Source organism: Amblyomma mixtum, chromosome 2, assembly GCF_055824585.1.
Source record: "Amblyomma mixtum isolate Tamu chromosome 2, ASM5582458v1, whole genome shotgun sequence".
Classification (NCBI taxonomy): Eukaryota; Metazoa; Arthropoda; class Arachnida; order Ixodida; family Ixodidae; genus Amblyomma; species Amblyomma mixtum.
Window position 1 is genome coordinate 97938878 of NC_143013.1, and position 16975 is coordinate 97955852.

The window sequence follows — 16975 nt, forward strand, 5'->3', positions numbered from 1 at the left end:
CGCTCTGGTGCACGCTCATGCCGAAAGAAGCCGCGCAGCATGTCCGCTGTCAACGCGTAGCCGTTGTTCCGAAATTCCATCACATAGAGGAGCAGCTGTTCTTCCAGTTCAGGAAACTCGCACGGCTTGCCTCGGAAAGTGCGCTTTTTGCAGCTTGTGTTTCTCTTTTGGTTGCATCATCATCGAACGCACTTCTCGGCCACGTCAAATTTCCCGCCCGCCGCACGCTTACCGACCGCGTTCGAGAGCTAACTCCCAGCCGTGTAGCTTAAGGTGCTTGCCCATCGTGCTAAAACTGTGAAGCTCGGCGGCAGCACGCGAAAGCCACTATCACGGCGAACGCACTAACACACATGCTAACACGCCACGAAAGGCTGGAGCTGGCGATACTGATGCCGATGTGGACAGCGGAAAATCGCGACGGAGAAAAAAGTTGATAATGATCACGGCGCCATCCGTAGACGGCACTTGGAAGCTCCGGTGCGCACGCGTGGCCGCCGCGAACGGCGCAGCGCCAGAGCAGATCGCGGCCGCGATATGATCCGGCGGCGCGCCCGAAGCGCGCTTTGATCGCGGAGGCCACGGCGTGCGCGTAGCCTCCGCGATCGTATTCGCGTTCCGTGTTCGGGACTAAAGACTCGGCACAGATGAGTTCCGTGAACTCAGACTATGGTTCAAGTTCGTGCGGCGGAAGACATTCAAGGACAGTACGAATTCGAAAACACGCGAGCGCAATGTGCCGACTCTCGCAGAATTTCAGCGTCGCAAGAGGCTTCCTTTAAGCTTGAATTTCGTTTTGTTTGATCAAGTTTTCGATATCTCCTGCAGTCTGAATTAATGAGGTTCCACTGTACACATTATATGGCGGCTTGGGTGCTGGCGGCGAGTGCGAACGAGGTCCGAAAAATCGAGTGGTCAGTTGCAGTGTGTCCGAAATTTCAAGCGCTCTTACACATTGGCTCTATGGGCCATGTCGCGGTGCCGCGAAAAAGTCCGAATAATCAAGCATGTCCGAAAAATCAGGCGTCCGAATTTTCGGTCATCGACTGTATATCTAGGGACTGCGAAGTTGTCGAAAAAATCGGGCACTCCGAAAAATCAAATTTCACCGAAAAGATCACTAACTTATTTCCAGTATGTCTAACGAAGGGGTCAGTAGTTATGTGCGCATTCTTAAGCTCCTCATGATGAAATCATGTTGCGCGTCACATACACAGATGACACGGGTGGTGACACCTTTCACAAGCTCTGCGTGCGATGGCCATACTGCCTTCCACAGGTCATCGCCTTACACATGGGTTGGGACAGTCTAGATGCAAAAGCGAACCCACTGCTGCGGGAACTGCGTTGTATTCGCAGTACGAAGGGCGCGGAACTACGAGAAGGCGCCATCTTCCGGAAGTTTTTCAGCTATTAAGGTCTTCATAAAAATTTAGTGGCGACTATTGCCTGTTTATAAGACTAGTATTCTGGGTCATTTTGAAAGTATTTGACACTCTTGGGAGCTTTTTCTTTTTTTTTTCTCTCTACCACATCCACACCTAGGATCTTGCGCTGCGCAACCTTGCATTGAGGTAAAGTGACTGTTTGACTGGTGATTGCACCTGCAGGTGATTCAGGCACTGACGGGTAGCCAGGAGTGTGTGAGCGACATTGCCAACTCGGAGGTGCTGGTCTATCTGCTCCTGGTGTTGGTCACCTTCAAGGAGGTTGAACGTGAGCTGTGCTTTTGCTGCCTTCCTTCTTTGCACCTGGTGCAGCTTTATACATGGTGGTTGTTTACATAGGCATCACAGTCATTTCCAGCAACATGCAAAAAAAAAAACTCTTCTTGCGAACCTCTTTCCATATCTCTAGAAATAGTTACGTCACACAGTACTTAGACATACTGTAAAAGCTCGTTAATACGACCCCCCTTAACTCTTTCTTTACTGCGAAAAGATGACTGATTTTGAGTGTTTGAAAACAAAGATTATTTCTTCAAGTAGTGCTGAATGCACTGCGCATTGTAATGCATCAAACGGTAGCTGATTGATTATACTCCGAAACGAAAAGAACGCCGGAGTTGTGTTAGAAAAATTATTGGTTAAATATGCTGTGGGACCAGAAAAAAAAAGTAAGAATAATCAGATAGTCCGAAAAATCTGTAAACTTCAAAAAAAAAAAAAGAAAATCGCTGCCGAAAGAAAACGCCATGAAAATGCATTTCTCATGTTACGCTTGCTTGCAAGTGATAATACTAACCTGGTTTGAAATGCCCTCTGGCTGCACTGTTGACTATTGACAGTTAACAGCACTTGTAGAATGGGACACAAGAGCACTAGGCAGACTACACAGGTCCTTTCTACCAGCACTGTTAGCTGTCAGTAATGCTTCAGTTGGCTGATGTTTGTTTTCTGAGCTGCTGCGCTTGACGTTCCAGAGAGGCTGGTGGTGCTGGACACACTCCTACCGCTGGTTTCAAACAGTCGCCTGGTCAAGGAGGCTATCGCCAAAGGTTGGTGTTGAACGCACATTTCAAGCATTACTGGGTTTTTCATAGCTGCCTCTCTTTTAGCTAGCTCTCTGGTAATCCTTTCCTTGATTGTTTAATTGTGGATCTCCACACCTAAGGGCATGCAAATATTTAAATTTTGAATACAAATCAAATACAAATGCGAAAACAAAATAATGTATTCGAATACTGAATCAGATATCTGCCAAAGGAAAAAATTTCACAAAAAGTAAGAATTTGTGAATGTTGTCGTTATTTATTTATTTTTTTTTTTTCAGTATCTTGTGGTCTATCCGACTGCAGTTCTTTGCAACAGCTGTTTGTTGTAGTGAATATACCTTTGCTTATTTTTCTTTGTCTTCTTCCTTTTCTTCTGCTTATGAGCTTGATGTTTTCTCTCTAGAACATTCTATAACATCAGCCGTGGTTTGACCAGGCATGACCAGTTGGAGCATGCCTTAGTGAAAGTTGCAGGCACTAGTTTTTGCCATTGTGCAAAGAGGACACCATGAATTCATGTAGCAGTGGTTGGCGCAAGCGCTATGTCGCTCTGCTGCGCACAGAAGGCGCCACGGATTCCAACTTGGCACTCGGCAGCTCGCCAGCCCAGCGCTTCTTGGTTTCCCTCGCACTCCTTCGTTTTTCTACGCCAGTGCCACCAACGTCTGCACTGCAGAACCAGGAAACGTGCTTAAAGTGCTGTCGCACTGAAACTGTGTGCTTTCGCATTATGATTGCTCGAAGCGGGTGGTCAGCCACATGTTTTGACCAACTGCAGTATGAAGGGAAAGCCCATGTGCGAAATTTCGCCTAAGGTTCAAGCCGAGCTGCACCTGATGACATAATAAGCGGAATGTGACTAGTTCACTTGGTAGCCAACGGAGAAAGAAGTGACGATGCTGTCGTACTGTTTTCCTGATGCTTTCAACTCTATCTTCGGATAACTTGCCTAGATATTGTTGTTTCATCCCAGCCAGATGTATGAAAGCTCGCAGAATTCTGTCTCTGCCAATTTTTGGAAAACTTTTCAAGATCTATTTTTCAAAATAAGTATGAACCGAATGACAAGATATTTGATTTGTATTTGAAATTCTGAAAGGTCTCTTGTCTTTCAAGGGCTAGCGGTGAGCAGTAGAGGTGCTCAGCCCTCGATTATAAGTCGTGTTGAAACAGTGTGAAAGTGACTATGACAGAAGTGAAGAGATGAACAGGGTGCGGTGCTGTGTCATTTTTGTCTCTCCTATCATGTTGTGTACCTTTTTGTGCTCTTTCAATGTAGTTAACGATTACCAGCTTGCCCTATCTTCTATCCTTCATTGATTTGTGGACGTCCTCTCCTTCGTCATTCGTCCTGTGCATGGCAGGTGCGGTGGTGTACCTTCTGGACCAGTGGTGCAACGGCACGGATGAGACTCTACGCGAGCGGGCAGGGGAGCTCCTGGCCAAGATGGCTGCCGACAAGCTGCATGGACCACTGGTGCGCAGCACGGCCGGCCGCTTCCTGCCGACCGTCTTCCTGGACGCCATGCGCCAGGGCCCCAAAGAGGCCCTGCACCTTTTCCAGGGTTGGTAGTGACCAATGAGGGGAGATGCTGTGACCTCAGTCCTGGGCTCTCTTGTTTGGAAGGTGCCACCTTTGCCAAAGAAAGGCCGCCACCGTCTGGAAGACGTTGTAGTAATGAGCGTTAACTCTGCTGCCATTTCGTCCCCTGAAGTCATACGGACATAGTCTTCCACCTCTATCCCACCATATTGGACCGTGACGTCATTGTTGGCATGCGGCAGGTGGTTGTTTCTACAGTGCTATTGTAGATGGCGCTACAAGTCTCAGTGTGCTGTCTTCAAGTTGCTGCCACAGATGGCGCTGTGATTTCTGGGTGGTAGTAGACCCCATGAAATCTCGAAACGTGATGAGTAGTTGCTACCACAGATGGCGCTGTGATCTCAGGGTGGTAGCAGACCGCATGAAATCTCGAAACATGATGAGTAGTTGCTACCACAGATGGCGCTGTGATCTCGGGGTGGTAGCAGACCCCATGAAATCTCGAAACGTGATGAGTAGTTGCTACCACAGATGGCGCTGTGATATCCGCGTGGTAGCAGACCCCATGAAATCTCGAAACGTGATGAGTAGTTGCTACCACAGATGGCGCTGTGATCTCGGGGTGGTAGCAGACCCCATGAAATCTCGAAACGTGATGAGTAGTTGCTACCACAGATGACGCTGTGATCTCGGGGTGGTAGCAGACCCCATGAAATCTCGAAACGTGATGAGTAGTTGCTACCACAGATGACGCTGTGATCTCGGGGTGGTAGCAGACCCCACGAAACTTGAAACGTGATGAGTAGTTGCTGCCACAGATGGCGGTGTGATCTTAGGGTGGTAGCAGACCCCACGGAATCACGAAACGTGATGAGTAAGAGCTGATGCTTTTAAAAGTAACCTAACAATGGGGTCTGTTTCTTAGCTGTGTAGTGGAGCACTTATGGCACCTCTTAAGCTCTGAATCTGCGTAAGGTAAGGAGAAACCTTGCGTTCACCTTTCGGGGCCTTTTGATCTATAGGAGTGCTATATGGGCTCCACAATACAGCTGAGAAGCAAACCCAATGCACGGTTTCTTTTGGAAGAGATGACACCCTGACTGTAGACTTTCATGCTGCGTGATCTCCGCTGTGTGCCAACAGCCTCAATCCTAGTCTTAGGCTGGTATTGTCTGCTGCTCTCTGGCTGAGCTAAGTAGATGTGCAAGCCGTCATTGTACAAATGCAGTGTTGTTGTACCTGAAGTGTGGTGAACTTGATGAGTTTACGCGTTTTTTTAATAACAAGGCGGCAAATCTGACATGCCGTTAAGAAGGAGGAAAAGGAGGCACAGTGCTGTAGTGTTGTTCGGTGTACTCTCTCTGGAATATGATGTATCTTATTTTTTTACTGCCCTGTTATTTTGAGCGCTTAGTGTAGAGCGCAATCCAAGGCAGCCTTTTCAAAATTTGCAAACTATGGATGAGCATTCTTAGTGATAGTAAGCAGTTATGCCCCAAAACACCATTTACAAACAGGTGAGGAGCAGTGGAAGGTACAACTCGTAGCTTTGCCTGACAATAGCTCGTATGATCTTGTTCCATGAGTTTCTTATTTGTAACATACTGTAGAATCTTAATCACACAATCTTACCTGCTTGCAAAAAATGTTTTATGTCACCTGAGATTTATTTCATCAGAAAACAAACAAGTTCTGTGTTGAAGCACAAGATATGCATTCACGCAGGCTTATCAATTTACAGCTTTTTGAAATCCTGGAAGCTGTAATAGTGGGCTGATACGAATTCCCAAACATCCTCAGTAGTTACAGAGCTTAACCCATGAGCGTGTGTGCATCTGGGTATGCTCTCACTATGTGCTCACAGTTACGTACTCTGCAACTGGCGATCGGGATGGTGTCAACGTGCAGACCTCGTGCAACTACTCAGTGCTCTTGGTGCATAGTGTGCAGTTGGCTGTTATCGTTCTGACGGTAATCAGGCAGTGGGGTCGCAGTTCTCAGCAGAGTATGCGGCATCCAAATGTCAACCTATCCTCTCTTCCATTCCTGTTTTTCAGCTGCACTGTTTAGAGCAGGCTGTTCTGCTGTCACTAAAGTCCAAAATCTCTCTGACCTCCCCTCTGCATTACTGGTGTGGTCATGGCTGCTGCATTCAGATCTGTAGTGGTACAGGGGAATGTCTGGAACACCTGAAATTCTGCACATTTTTATGCATTGGCCTGTAGGCAGAAATTTTTTACGAATGCGTATCGTACTGAAATTCATACCAGTCGTGATCGTATTATTGAGGTTTCGCTGCACATTGTGCTCGAGTGAATGTTGCCTTGTTGTTTGGAGTGCTGCATCATCATCATCGTCTCCTCTGCAGCCCAGCAAGAGAACCCCGAGTTGGTCTGGAAGGAGGAAACGCGACAACGGCTCTGCCAGACTGTGCGCCGCATGGCTCTCGAGTGAGTGCGCCCAAAGGACATTTTGTTTCCATGCTACACCCTGAACATTCAAGGGGCTCTCTGAGCATCAGGCAGTCTGTTAGGGGCAGTGTGAACAAGCTAAACCCGTTTTTGCACTCTTTCGGTGAATGTACCATCTTCTGCTGTGAATCTGCCAGTTGAGTTTTCACCTATAGGTCCTGTATGGCCGTACATACCCTGGAAAAAAAAAAAAGATGCTAGGAAAGTTTCAAGTTGCCATTGCAGTTCTAGAGCAGAGCAAGGATTGGGGTGGAGAGGGTCAAAGGCTGGGAACTGTTTGACATGATCAAAAGCAGGGTACAGTGCCACGTGCTTTGGTGATCACTTGTTTGGGATATTCAAGTAAAGGACTCATGGAAGAATATTCAAGACACCGTGGTGTGTGATTCTTGCTGCAAAGAATCTTCTTCTCTCGTGTTCAGGCAGTGGAAGCTCCAGAAGCAGGACCCCAAGGCTAACTGCAAGGTGAGTGGGGCACATTGTCGTATCACATGTGTTTAGATATGTTATATGCCTCTTTATTGCACGGTGCAGAGGTCCAGGTGGTTGAAATTAATCGTGAGGAGTGTACATTGTACCACTTATGTGATCTGTCATAGCCCATAAGCAGCATGACAGCATTGTACCCCACATGCCGCACCATACCTTGTTTTATCGAAGCCTTATTTTGACACCTCTATAAATATATTACTCTTTGTGTTTCGCGCATGTTCATATTAGTGATGTGCATCATATCTATTTCCTGGTAGTCAGTCTAGTTTGTGTTGTGCTGATGGAAAAAAAAGTGCAAAGACGTGGCAAGCTAAGGAACCAAAATACAGTTCATTTTGGCAGCTCATTTTTTCTTTGCTTCCTTCGTTACATCATCAACACTGCCTTTGTCCAATTATCGTATTTACTTGTGTAATTTGTGCTCATGCATAATTTGCGCACGCCCAGCATTTTACCCAGATTCTTGGAAAAGAAAAAGATCAAACATTTGCTCACACATTTTGCGCGCTCTGCTACACCGGACCACCAGCACCTACCCGGTGTGCGCAAGGGAAGATTGGTGCGGCCGCATTGCTCTGTGTGGTTGCGAAGGGTGCGAGTGGCAAGGACATGAATTGTGCATCGTTTATCTGCCTCTCTCGCACTGGGGTTCGCTTTCCCAGAAACAGTTTTGCACGTTCCCAAATCCGTAACTACCTAACCTGTTCTTGTTTTGTTTGCCGCTAGTCAGCTGGGCCGCATGCGAGGGTGCTGTTTTATCACGCCTTTTATGTGCTTTGCCTCTTACTGCTGGCTTTGAGATTATATCATTTATTGCTTTGAGCTGAGCACGCATGGTCCTGCCATCCCGCAGGGAACTACATAACGTAGGGCGGGGCAGGAAGGGGTATATAATTTGGAGTCAACTCTTTTTCTGACCAGTGGGGGGGCGTGAGATGGGGGCCAGGTCTATATGTACACGGTATATGTTGTGCACCGTGACTTTTGTAGCACTTTTAGGATGTGTTCAGAAAATTTTAACTTAATTTGCACACCCCCTTTTTGAGGCCTTAATTTGAAGAAAAAGTGTGCAAATTACGTGAGTAAATATGGTATAACTGCTACCATTTGCTGTATAGTGAAGATATGCTCGCCTACTGACAGTGCCACAATGTTTGTAAATCGTGTCAGTGGTGTCTCTCCTAATGCTGCTCAAGTGTTTTCTTGAAGGGTAATGTGAAAAAATGCCCATATGGCTCTCAAATGTAAAAAAATGTGCTTTTCTTAGACTGGTCTAAATTGGTTATTGCACATATTAATCAGCTCAAACAACTCGGTGCAGATTGCAGCCTAAGTTGCACCCCAAAAAAAGCATGTAAGCAGCCAGAAAATTTGCTTGTTTCCAGAGTTGTGGCTTGGAGGCCACTGTGAGTGTATTCAGCATTTTCGTTTGGTGCAATTGAAGGTGTTCTGGCATCAGCTGGAGTTCTGGCTGTCCAGGAGTGCATTCGGGAAGTTCTGTTGCCAACCTTGTCTCCCCGTGCAGCTTCCCGCCGAGTTCAGCCTGGTGGAAGAGGACCCCTCGGAACTGATGGTGGCAGGCGTGTACGTGCGCCTCTTCGTACAGAACCCGGGCTGGAGCTTGCGCCGGCCACTGGAATTCCTCACCGAGTGCCTCGACCGCATCTGCGGCCTCCTGGTCAAGGAACCACTCGACGTGCGTGGGACATATTTACGAGTTTTCAGCCGTTTGGGTGCTTAGGAAAAATGCTCGAGTTTCCTTGCAGTGCCGGAACAGGCATGGCAGAGGGCGTGAATAGTTCTGCACTGCTTTAATCTGTCGTTGTTGGTGAACATTTCGCAGACCTTGGTGCACCAGAGGACAAGAGGCACTGTAAGGGAAATGCATGCCTGGTATGCATTCGGTGACCAAAAATTCGAGCCCCTGGTTTTTCGGACGTGCTTGATTAGTACTCAGACATGGCCCATAGAGCCAATGTATAAGAGCACCGGAAATTTTTAACACTCTGCAACAGACTGCCCAATTTTTCGGAACTCATTTCGACTCTGTGCCAATGCCCAAACTGCCATACAATGCATACAGTCCAACTTCGTTAATTCAAACTGCAGGGGAGATCGAAAACTTGATCTAACAAAATGAAATTCAAGCCCAAAGGGAGCCTCTAATATTGCGCGGCTGAAAGTCCTCTGTAAGCCGACGCATTGCATCTGCTTGGCTTTGAATTCGTACCATTCTTAGATGTTGTCCCCCCACAAACTTGGAACAGTAGTCACGGTTTGTGGAACTCATCTGTGCTGAGTCTTAGTCATGAATATGGGAAGAGGCAGCAGTGAAGCATGCCGGAGGCTTCGGCTTCATGGAAATGGCAAGCACGGAATTACGTGTTGCATGCTTAACGCCCACACCCATGCCGTCCTGTCGCCTTCATAACTCCCCTAGTATGGGCTCCGCCATAACATTTTCATCAACAATGATGATATGTTGGAAAGCCCACTTGTGGAACCTCGCATGGGGCTCGCGAGGGGCGAGTCGAGGTGTCACAACCGGGCGGGGAAGTGACCGTGTACAAATCCCACCTATTGCACGGTGCATTCTAACCCGCACACATCTTAACTCTTTCCCTACCGCGCCTATTGAGCATCGTTAGCCCGCTAATGATCATTTCATGTCCTGATTTTAGAACCTTCTTCGTTCCTGATGACCACGCTGCAGATGTAGTTTGTAGGCCAGGAACCAAAGTTTTGTTTCCGATATAGTTTTCTTTTGTCCCGCGAGGGGGCACTTTCTAACGATCTGCGAAGAAATGAACATGCGGACCTGCGCTCATTGCCCGCCACGTTGCCCACAGGTGACGCCTTCGCCGCTCAACTTCGGAGCCTTCCACGCTGCTTACAGGCATGATGCGCATCTGGCTTGTAGCCGGAGAACTGGAGTTTTGTTTCCGATGTAGTTTTTTTTTGTTCCCTACAAAACAGCCTTTTTTGAACGCACTCCGAAGATGCGGTACCATCAAAGTCGCTTGGCAGCCTCCGCATGCGTGCTATGCACTCTGAAACATAGCAAATCTCAGGACTCTGTTTCGTCTGCGAGTGATTTAATCGACGTCCTGTGCAACAACGAGCCTGAAAATGTTGCAAGGTGCTGAAGATGATTCAGTCTTCACATCGGTGATGATGGAAACCAGCCTGAAACACAGGCAGCCGCGCTCCGATGCACAACTATAGGGTTTCCAGTTATTGTTTTGTAGCAACAATACTATTCAAGATAGAAATGATTTTTTTTTTTGCAGAGAGCGGCCAATAGAGTAACAAACATTTTGCATATTTCAGAAAATTTTTAGTTTTTTTTTAAATACAAGCGCATTTTTGCAAGTTCTGTTAAATTTTTTTTCTAAAATCTCGTATTTTGCATATTTCAGAAAATTTTTAACATTTTTTTCTTTTTAAATACAAGTGCGTTTTTGCAAGTTCTGTTAAATTTTTTTCTAAAATCTCATTTTTAGCAAATAAAGTTTTTTGTTGCAACATGGAATTTGTTGTTTAAAACGTATATTAATAGAAAGCACCTTTATTCAGCTCGGTTTCTGTGTAATGCAATCAATATTGAATGCAATAGTTTTTACAGAAAAAAAATGTAATGGTACATTCAGAAAATGGTCATTTTCCCCATGGTAGGGAAAGAGTTAAATGCACTTAATGGTAGACGTGACGATGATCGGAGGAACCTTGTTGCCTGGCCCAAAAATAGCCTGGCCACATAGTTTAGGTTTTTGAGCTTCACCACTTGCCTGCAGCAACAGCAGAGATCATTACTTGCATTCGCCGCTTTCAGATGCTGACTTTTCCCTTTTTAGAAGCAGTTTCACCCTTCTGACGCCAATGGGCGTTCTCCTTGTTTACATCCATGTTGCTCTTCCAGCACGTTGGAACTGTGTGCTTGTCATGGGCTTTTCGGTGTTTGTGTAGTGGAACCTCCTTGTAAGGCTTCCCTGCATTTTCGAGTTTTTCAGCGGATATTTTTTTTCATCCTAAGGGACACGAGGCATTTCATAAATTTACCTTCAAACAATCCGGGCATTTCTTCGGGTTCCTATAACTCTTTATAGTGAGGTATTACTAACCTTCAGGTTATTTCTAGTTGCCAGTCGTGTCATTTTATGCATTTTATTTTGCAATTGCAGGTTGAATGCTGTCAAATGAAGTAGTATGCATTTCTGCGCACATCATGTTTCTTTATGTGGTGCTGAGTCAGTTTAGTTCCTTTTATTTCATTCGCAAAGACCGTACACTATTTTGAAAGAAATAAGGGCAACAGCATTTGCCTGTTTATCATTTTATGAAATATTTTTTTCGTACTGAAGAGATCTTCGATTTCAGTAAAGATAGTTTTCACGTGTCGTCACGGGCGCCATCTTGGGGTACTGTGGCTAGCTTCCACAGTGTACACGGGAACCGGTTTGTGGTGGGAGGGTTAACAAAACGCCGAGGCTTTCGCTGCGCTTTTGGTACCCAGAGATGGCGGCCGCTGTGACGTCGGTGAAAACTATGTATTTGAAGCCATTTTTTTTTTTCATACTTGTATTCAGTTCTTATTTGAAAATTTTAATATTCGCGCACCCCTAGCATTAACTTATTGAGTGCTTTATAAAGTGTAATAGGAGTTATTGTTCGGGTCTGTATCCTGTGTGTGCCTTGTGCTTACTTTTAGGACCATTCATATTAGTTGGCCTGTTTCCAAACACAGTTCTCTTTTCAGTTCGTCAAGGATTACAGAGAGGCTTCTTGTGATGAATGGTGCACTGTCATCGAATACATGACCAGCATCATGCATTGAACCCTCAAAGGCAGGCATCAAGCTCATGCGGAGGTCTTTGACCCTGTTTGTGCCTCCACTGCAGGTAGACGAAGGCAGCCCCCTGGAGCTGCTGTGCTCGGCGGCCTGTGGGGTGCTCCAGGGGCAGCCCAACTTGCGGGAGCGGCTGCCTGTGCTGGGACACCTGCCCCAACTGTGCCAGGCGCTGGCCCGCAGGCCCGGACTGGCGGGTTGCCTCCGACTCCTGCACCAGGCCAGCTCCAGCCAGGTAACACCGGCACCAGGGTTATTTATGGTTGCTGGACAGTTGGGTGGGTGACTGAGTTGGCGAGCTAAGTGGCCCGCTAATTAGACAGCTCTTTTGTTGCAGTATTTGACAACAGATGGCGCCACTGTACTGGTTGCCACCCTTCATGCTGTGAAGATAGACCTCTCCCGGCCTGCGTCATCAGCGCACATATTTCTGGTCTGATGGGCAAAACATGCACCCTACCGAGGAGGCTCTCACAGGGAGAAGAAAGGCTGCGGGGGCGTCTTGAATCGGGGATCAAAGGTGGCGGGGCAGCACTCGACGCCAGTTAAACCGGTTCAGAACCAAAAGTGGACGATTTTGCCCATCGGGTCACACTTTTTTTATGTCACACTGTTTACACCAGGGAGAGGTCTGTTGTCTTCACAGCATGAAATGTCAATGGTCCAAGGCCACTGTAGCTACCCTGAGGAGCACCAAGAAAAAAAAATTCGCATAATATTCGCATAAATTTGCATAATTCGAATATATAATATTCGCATAACAATATAATGCGAGATGCATTCTAAAACCGATGAACTGAGGGAAAAAAACTAGCATTATAATTGTACACAGTCTCAGACAGATTTATCGGACTCAGCGGGACCGGAAAAATGGTCTGAATAATCGAAGAGTCAGAAATTTCAGTCTGTGAACTTCAAAATAAAAAAAAATGTTACGCGGAAAACTGGCTTGAAAAATCGCGAGATTCACTGCTCCCCGTGTTCTGCTTACAAGCGATAATAGTAGACTGCATCTGAGCCATAGTCGTGCTTTCGTATCTCCCCTAAGCCTCATGTCACGATACACCAGACAGTGCGACACAGCTGCAGGTCATGCCGTGGATGAATGCACGTGCCATGTGAAGCAAGAACAGTCAATTTTTATTGGTAATGATGCTTGCGGCAATAGAGAGAGGTAACCCATGGGAAGATACCAGCGGTAGCAAGTGCCTCCGAATGCTACCCCCCCCCCCCCCCCCCACCCACCCACTGGCACGCACACTCACCACATTGCATCTGCTGCCCCACGCTGCGGGTGGTGTCGTCCACACCGTCCGTGGCAGATGCTGCAGCTGTCTTCCTTTCGTCACGATCACGTGCTCTTTATAGGCCATCTCGATGGCAGCAGAAAGCATTTTGTTATCTTGAGTGGCAACGATAGCCAAATAGCCAAAACTATCTACTATCTGAGCCAGTCCATTCAGTTGACTTCATCAGCGCCCACTGGTACTGTACTGCTGGCTTGCTGACTTCATTTAAATCTGAGATGGCGGCTTTCACAGCAGCGGAGAACCGGTTGGTTGTGACAGGGATTTCTGCTCGTGTCTACAGGGTCTGTCCTGAAAGTAATGAGACAAGTCGTGGCATGGCGCGTGCATGCGCTAGATCGGGAAACCGCTTTTAGGGAAAGGAGGGCGAACCTTCAGCTACACAATGCGACGAGCTTAGTTGGGTTCGAGCAGGCAAAGTGAGTGGACGTCTTCGAGCGTGTACCCTTGTTTCGTCGCTGCATCGAGGAAACCATGGAGCGAACGGTGGAACAGCGCTACGCGGTGAAGCTTTGCAGTAAACTGAGTAACTCACCTACCAAGTCAATAAATGTGATCAGGACAGAATGTGGGAACCATGCGATGTCCAGGTCGCGTGTTCTAATGGCACAAAGCATTTACAAACGGTCGTGAAGACGTTCACGACGAGCAACGGTCCGGGTGCCCGTCGATGAGGGTTACGGACGTTAATGTTGACCGTGTGGTCCTGAACGTCTTCACGGCCATTTGTAAATGCATTCTGCCATTGGAACCCTTGCGATCTGGACATTGCATCGTTACCACATGCTGTCAAATGTCTCGGTAGGTGATTTACTCAGTTTATTGTAAAGCTTCACCGCGTAGCTCTGTTCCAACGTTCGCTACATGGTTTCCTCGACGCAGCGACGAAACGGGTGCAAGTTCAAGCACGTCCACTCGCTTGGCCTGCTCGAAGCCAACTGAGGTCTTTTCACTGTGAAGCTGAAGGCTCCCCCTCCTCCCTCCAAAAGCGGTTTCCCGATCTAGCGTATGCACGCGCCACGCCACGACTTGTCTCATTACTTTCAGGACAGACCCTGTATATCAGGGTGAAAAAACCCACTTTTGATTTAAAAACAATCTCCGGATTATTGATGGCGTCTATTTTAGTAAGAAAAATCAAACTTCAGGACTCCACAGAGTCTAAAATATCAGCTGTGAAAGTGTACACGTTCCTACGAGGTGCGTGACGGTTCCTCAACGAAGTCTGAAATATGACACGTCCAAATTACTAGAGTCCTAAAAATCATTTGGCTACTGTAAATTCAGAACTATCGTTTCACAGTACAGTAGAACCCCGCTGTTATGTTCCTCACTGCTGCGTTTTCCCGGCTGTTACATCGTTTTCTTCGGGTCCCGGCATAGCTTCCATAGGATCCAATGTATTGGGAACCCCGCTGTTACGACGTAGCCGAGGAAACGATCCCGCATGATACGTCGCAACCGGGCTCCCCGAACCCGCCCGGGCATGCGCCCGGGCAATGCGCGCCAACCGCCATTTTGATTTTTGACTAGTCTTGGCCAGGCTTGGCTACGGAACTGGCTGCAAGAAGCCGCACGCTGAGTTGGAGAGGCCGCCACTAGATGGCTATCTGCCTCGCGAACGCCGAATGCCGCGATCTTTATCGTGGGAGGTGGTGACGAGGAGGCGCGCGGCTGCGGTCGCTTATCTGTTTTTCTCAGCCAGCGTCCGCTTCGGCGGACGCAGTTGTTGCGACGCGCGTCTTTTCTTTTCTTTCACTCTTTCTTTTTATCTTTTAACTCTCCTCTATCTGCAAGTGACAGCGGTGGTGGCTCGGCTGGAGCCAGTCGGCATGCCCGTGCAATTTCCTTTTCATCCTTCTCTCAGTCGCAACAACATCTTTATCGTGCTTTGATAGCGTGATAGCGTTGCGTAAGCGCAAGGCGCTTCCTTTTGAGGAAAAGCTGGACGTACTAAACGCAGTCGACAGGCAGTCAGGGCGGCCTACGCGGAGCAGCGCGGCGAGCAGCCTACGAACATTTCAGTGCTTGACGCTGTGCACAACGTTGCTTCAGCGTCCTAGGGTCAATTTGCGGAAATAAATTGTTTCAAGTCAAAGCTGCACTGTTTTCATTAATTTTCGGTGCTTTCCTCACTGTTACGTTTTCCCGGCTGTTACGTTTTTTTTTCCTGGTCCGGTGAAAAACGTATGAACGGGGTTCTACTGTAGTAGATTACTGTGTGTTAATACATGCGCCGTGTGAAACAGTGTCAGTGCTACTCCTATCAGACACAGGAATGGAAATGAATGCATTGCAGGTGCTAGTTGTCAGGAAGGGTGACTAGTTATTGAGAATATGTGATCAGTGGCTAATTACTGAACAAAGGCTGATCCCAGCGTACAGTCTTCTGGGCTGAAGAAGATGCACCTAAGAGTTGTGTGAATAGCTGTTGTATTTGTTTCTCTGCATCTGTTCCAGGCCTGTGCACAGTCAGTGGGCGTGACCTGCCTGGATCCTCTTGGCCGGTCCCTGTCATGCCCAGAGTCCGCCCAGTTGGCCTGCCAAACAATACTGGGGCTCTGCCAGGCTGCCGTGCCCGGTCTGGTTCAACAGGTGGGAATCACTTGTATTAAGCATCAAGTGCACAGCCCGTTATACCTAGTGGCACAGACAGGGACTCTTAAGTGGATCTTACAGGGGATCTTCGGTGTTAACTACGCTTAATTACACATTTTTCCATCTAATTTGACACAAATCCGACATTTTTCCTACCATTATGTGGAAATTTTCACTATGCCGTGACAACTTCCAGTGCATGTGACGTCATATCGTTCCCGTGGCTATATCGACACCCAAATTATACATCTTTCGGGGATCTGAAGTGTTAACTACGCTTAATTACACATTTTTCCATCTAATTTGACACAAATCCGACATTTTTCCTACCATTATGTAGAAATTTTCACTATGCCGTAACAACTTCCAGTGCATGTGACGTCATATCGTTCCCGTGGCTATATCGACACCCAAATTATACATCTTTCGGGGATCTGAAGTGTTAACTACGCTTAATTACACATTTTTCCATCTAATTTGACACAAATCCAACATTTTTTCTACCATTCTGGGGAAATTTTCACTATGCCGTGACAACTTCCAGTGCATGTGACGTACGTCATATCGTTCCCGTGGCTATATCGACGTCCACGCTATTTCGACGCAATTTTGACATTTTTGCTATAATTAATTAATTGTAATTAATCTACAGTAATCAAACGTGGCTTCTAGGTTCATTTTTTCCTCCTCTATCTGAAGCAAGCATTGGTTTTCTTCTATCTTTCTTAGTTCCCAGGTTAAACGCGTGTGACACGCTTTGTTAACGGACGACAGTATGAGCCAATAAAGGGTATCGCCTTAAAATTCCACTGGCCTTCAGCTGCTTTTAGAGGCTGCGGTTGTCTGAGGAGGGACACTCTGCAGGGTTTGTGGCATCACGAGATGAGTATAGTCTGGACTGTAGACTCTCCATTGGTCACCCTTGACCAACGAGCAGTGGGACGCCAAGAAGCTGCTCTCAGCAGCACATCTGAGTACATGTTGAGCCCAAGGTCATGGTTTCGAACCTGGCCTTGGCTGCTCCTCGAAGTGCTTTCCCTCCCCCTCGCCTCCTCTTTGTGGACCACAGCACCGACCCACACAACCGCAGTCTCTGGAGCCGAGGCACCAACAGCTTCCACTGCCAAAAATTGAGACCATTGTTGCTTTCCCATGGAAGACGGGAAATGAATGCGTGAAAATTTCTTGCCATCTCCTCACACCCCATTCCTCCTTCCCCTCTCA

At 47.3% G+C, this 16975-nt stretch overlaps 1 protein-coding gene across 1 annotated transcript in view; it reads left to right on the forward strand.

Annotated features, from left to right (window-relative positions):
* The window catches only part of Rme-8 (receptor mediated endocytosis 8), a 117574-nt gene that overhangs the window by 88315 nt on the left and 12284 nt on the right, over positions 1-16975 (forward strand). Inside the window, exons 37-44 of the mRNA XM_089572226.1 lie at positions 1611-1716; positions 2423-2497; positions 3859-4059; positions 6406-6487; positions 6931-6973; positions 8526-8696; positions 11899-12081; positions 15614-15748. Coding sequence (XP_089428352.1) covers positions 1611-1716; positions 2423-2497; positions 3859-4059; positions 6406-6487; positions 6931-6973; positions 8526-8696; positions 11899-12081; positions 15614-15748 — 996 coding nt within the window. The remainder of the gene's footprint in view (positions 1-1610; positions 1717-2422; positions 2498-3858; positions 4060-6405; positions 6488-6930; positions 6974-8525; positions 8697-11898; positions 12082-15613; positions 15749-16975) is intronic.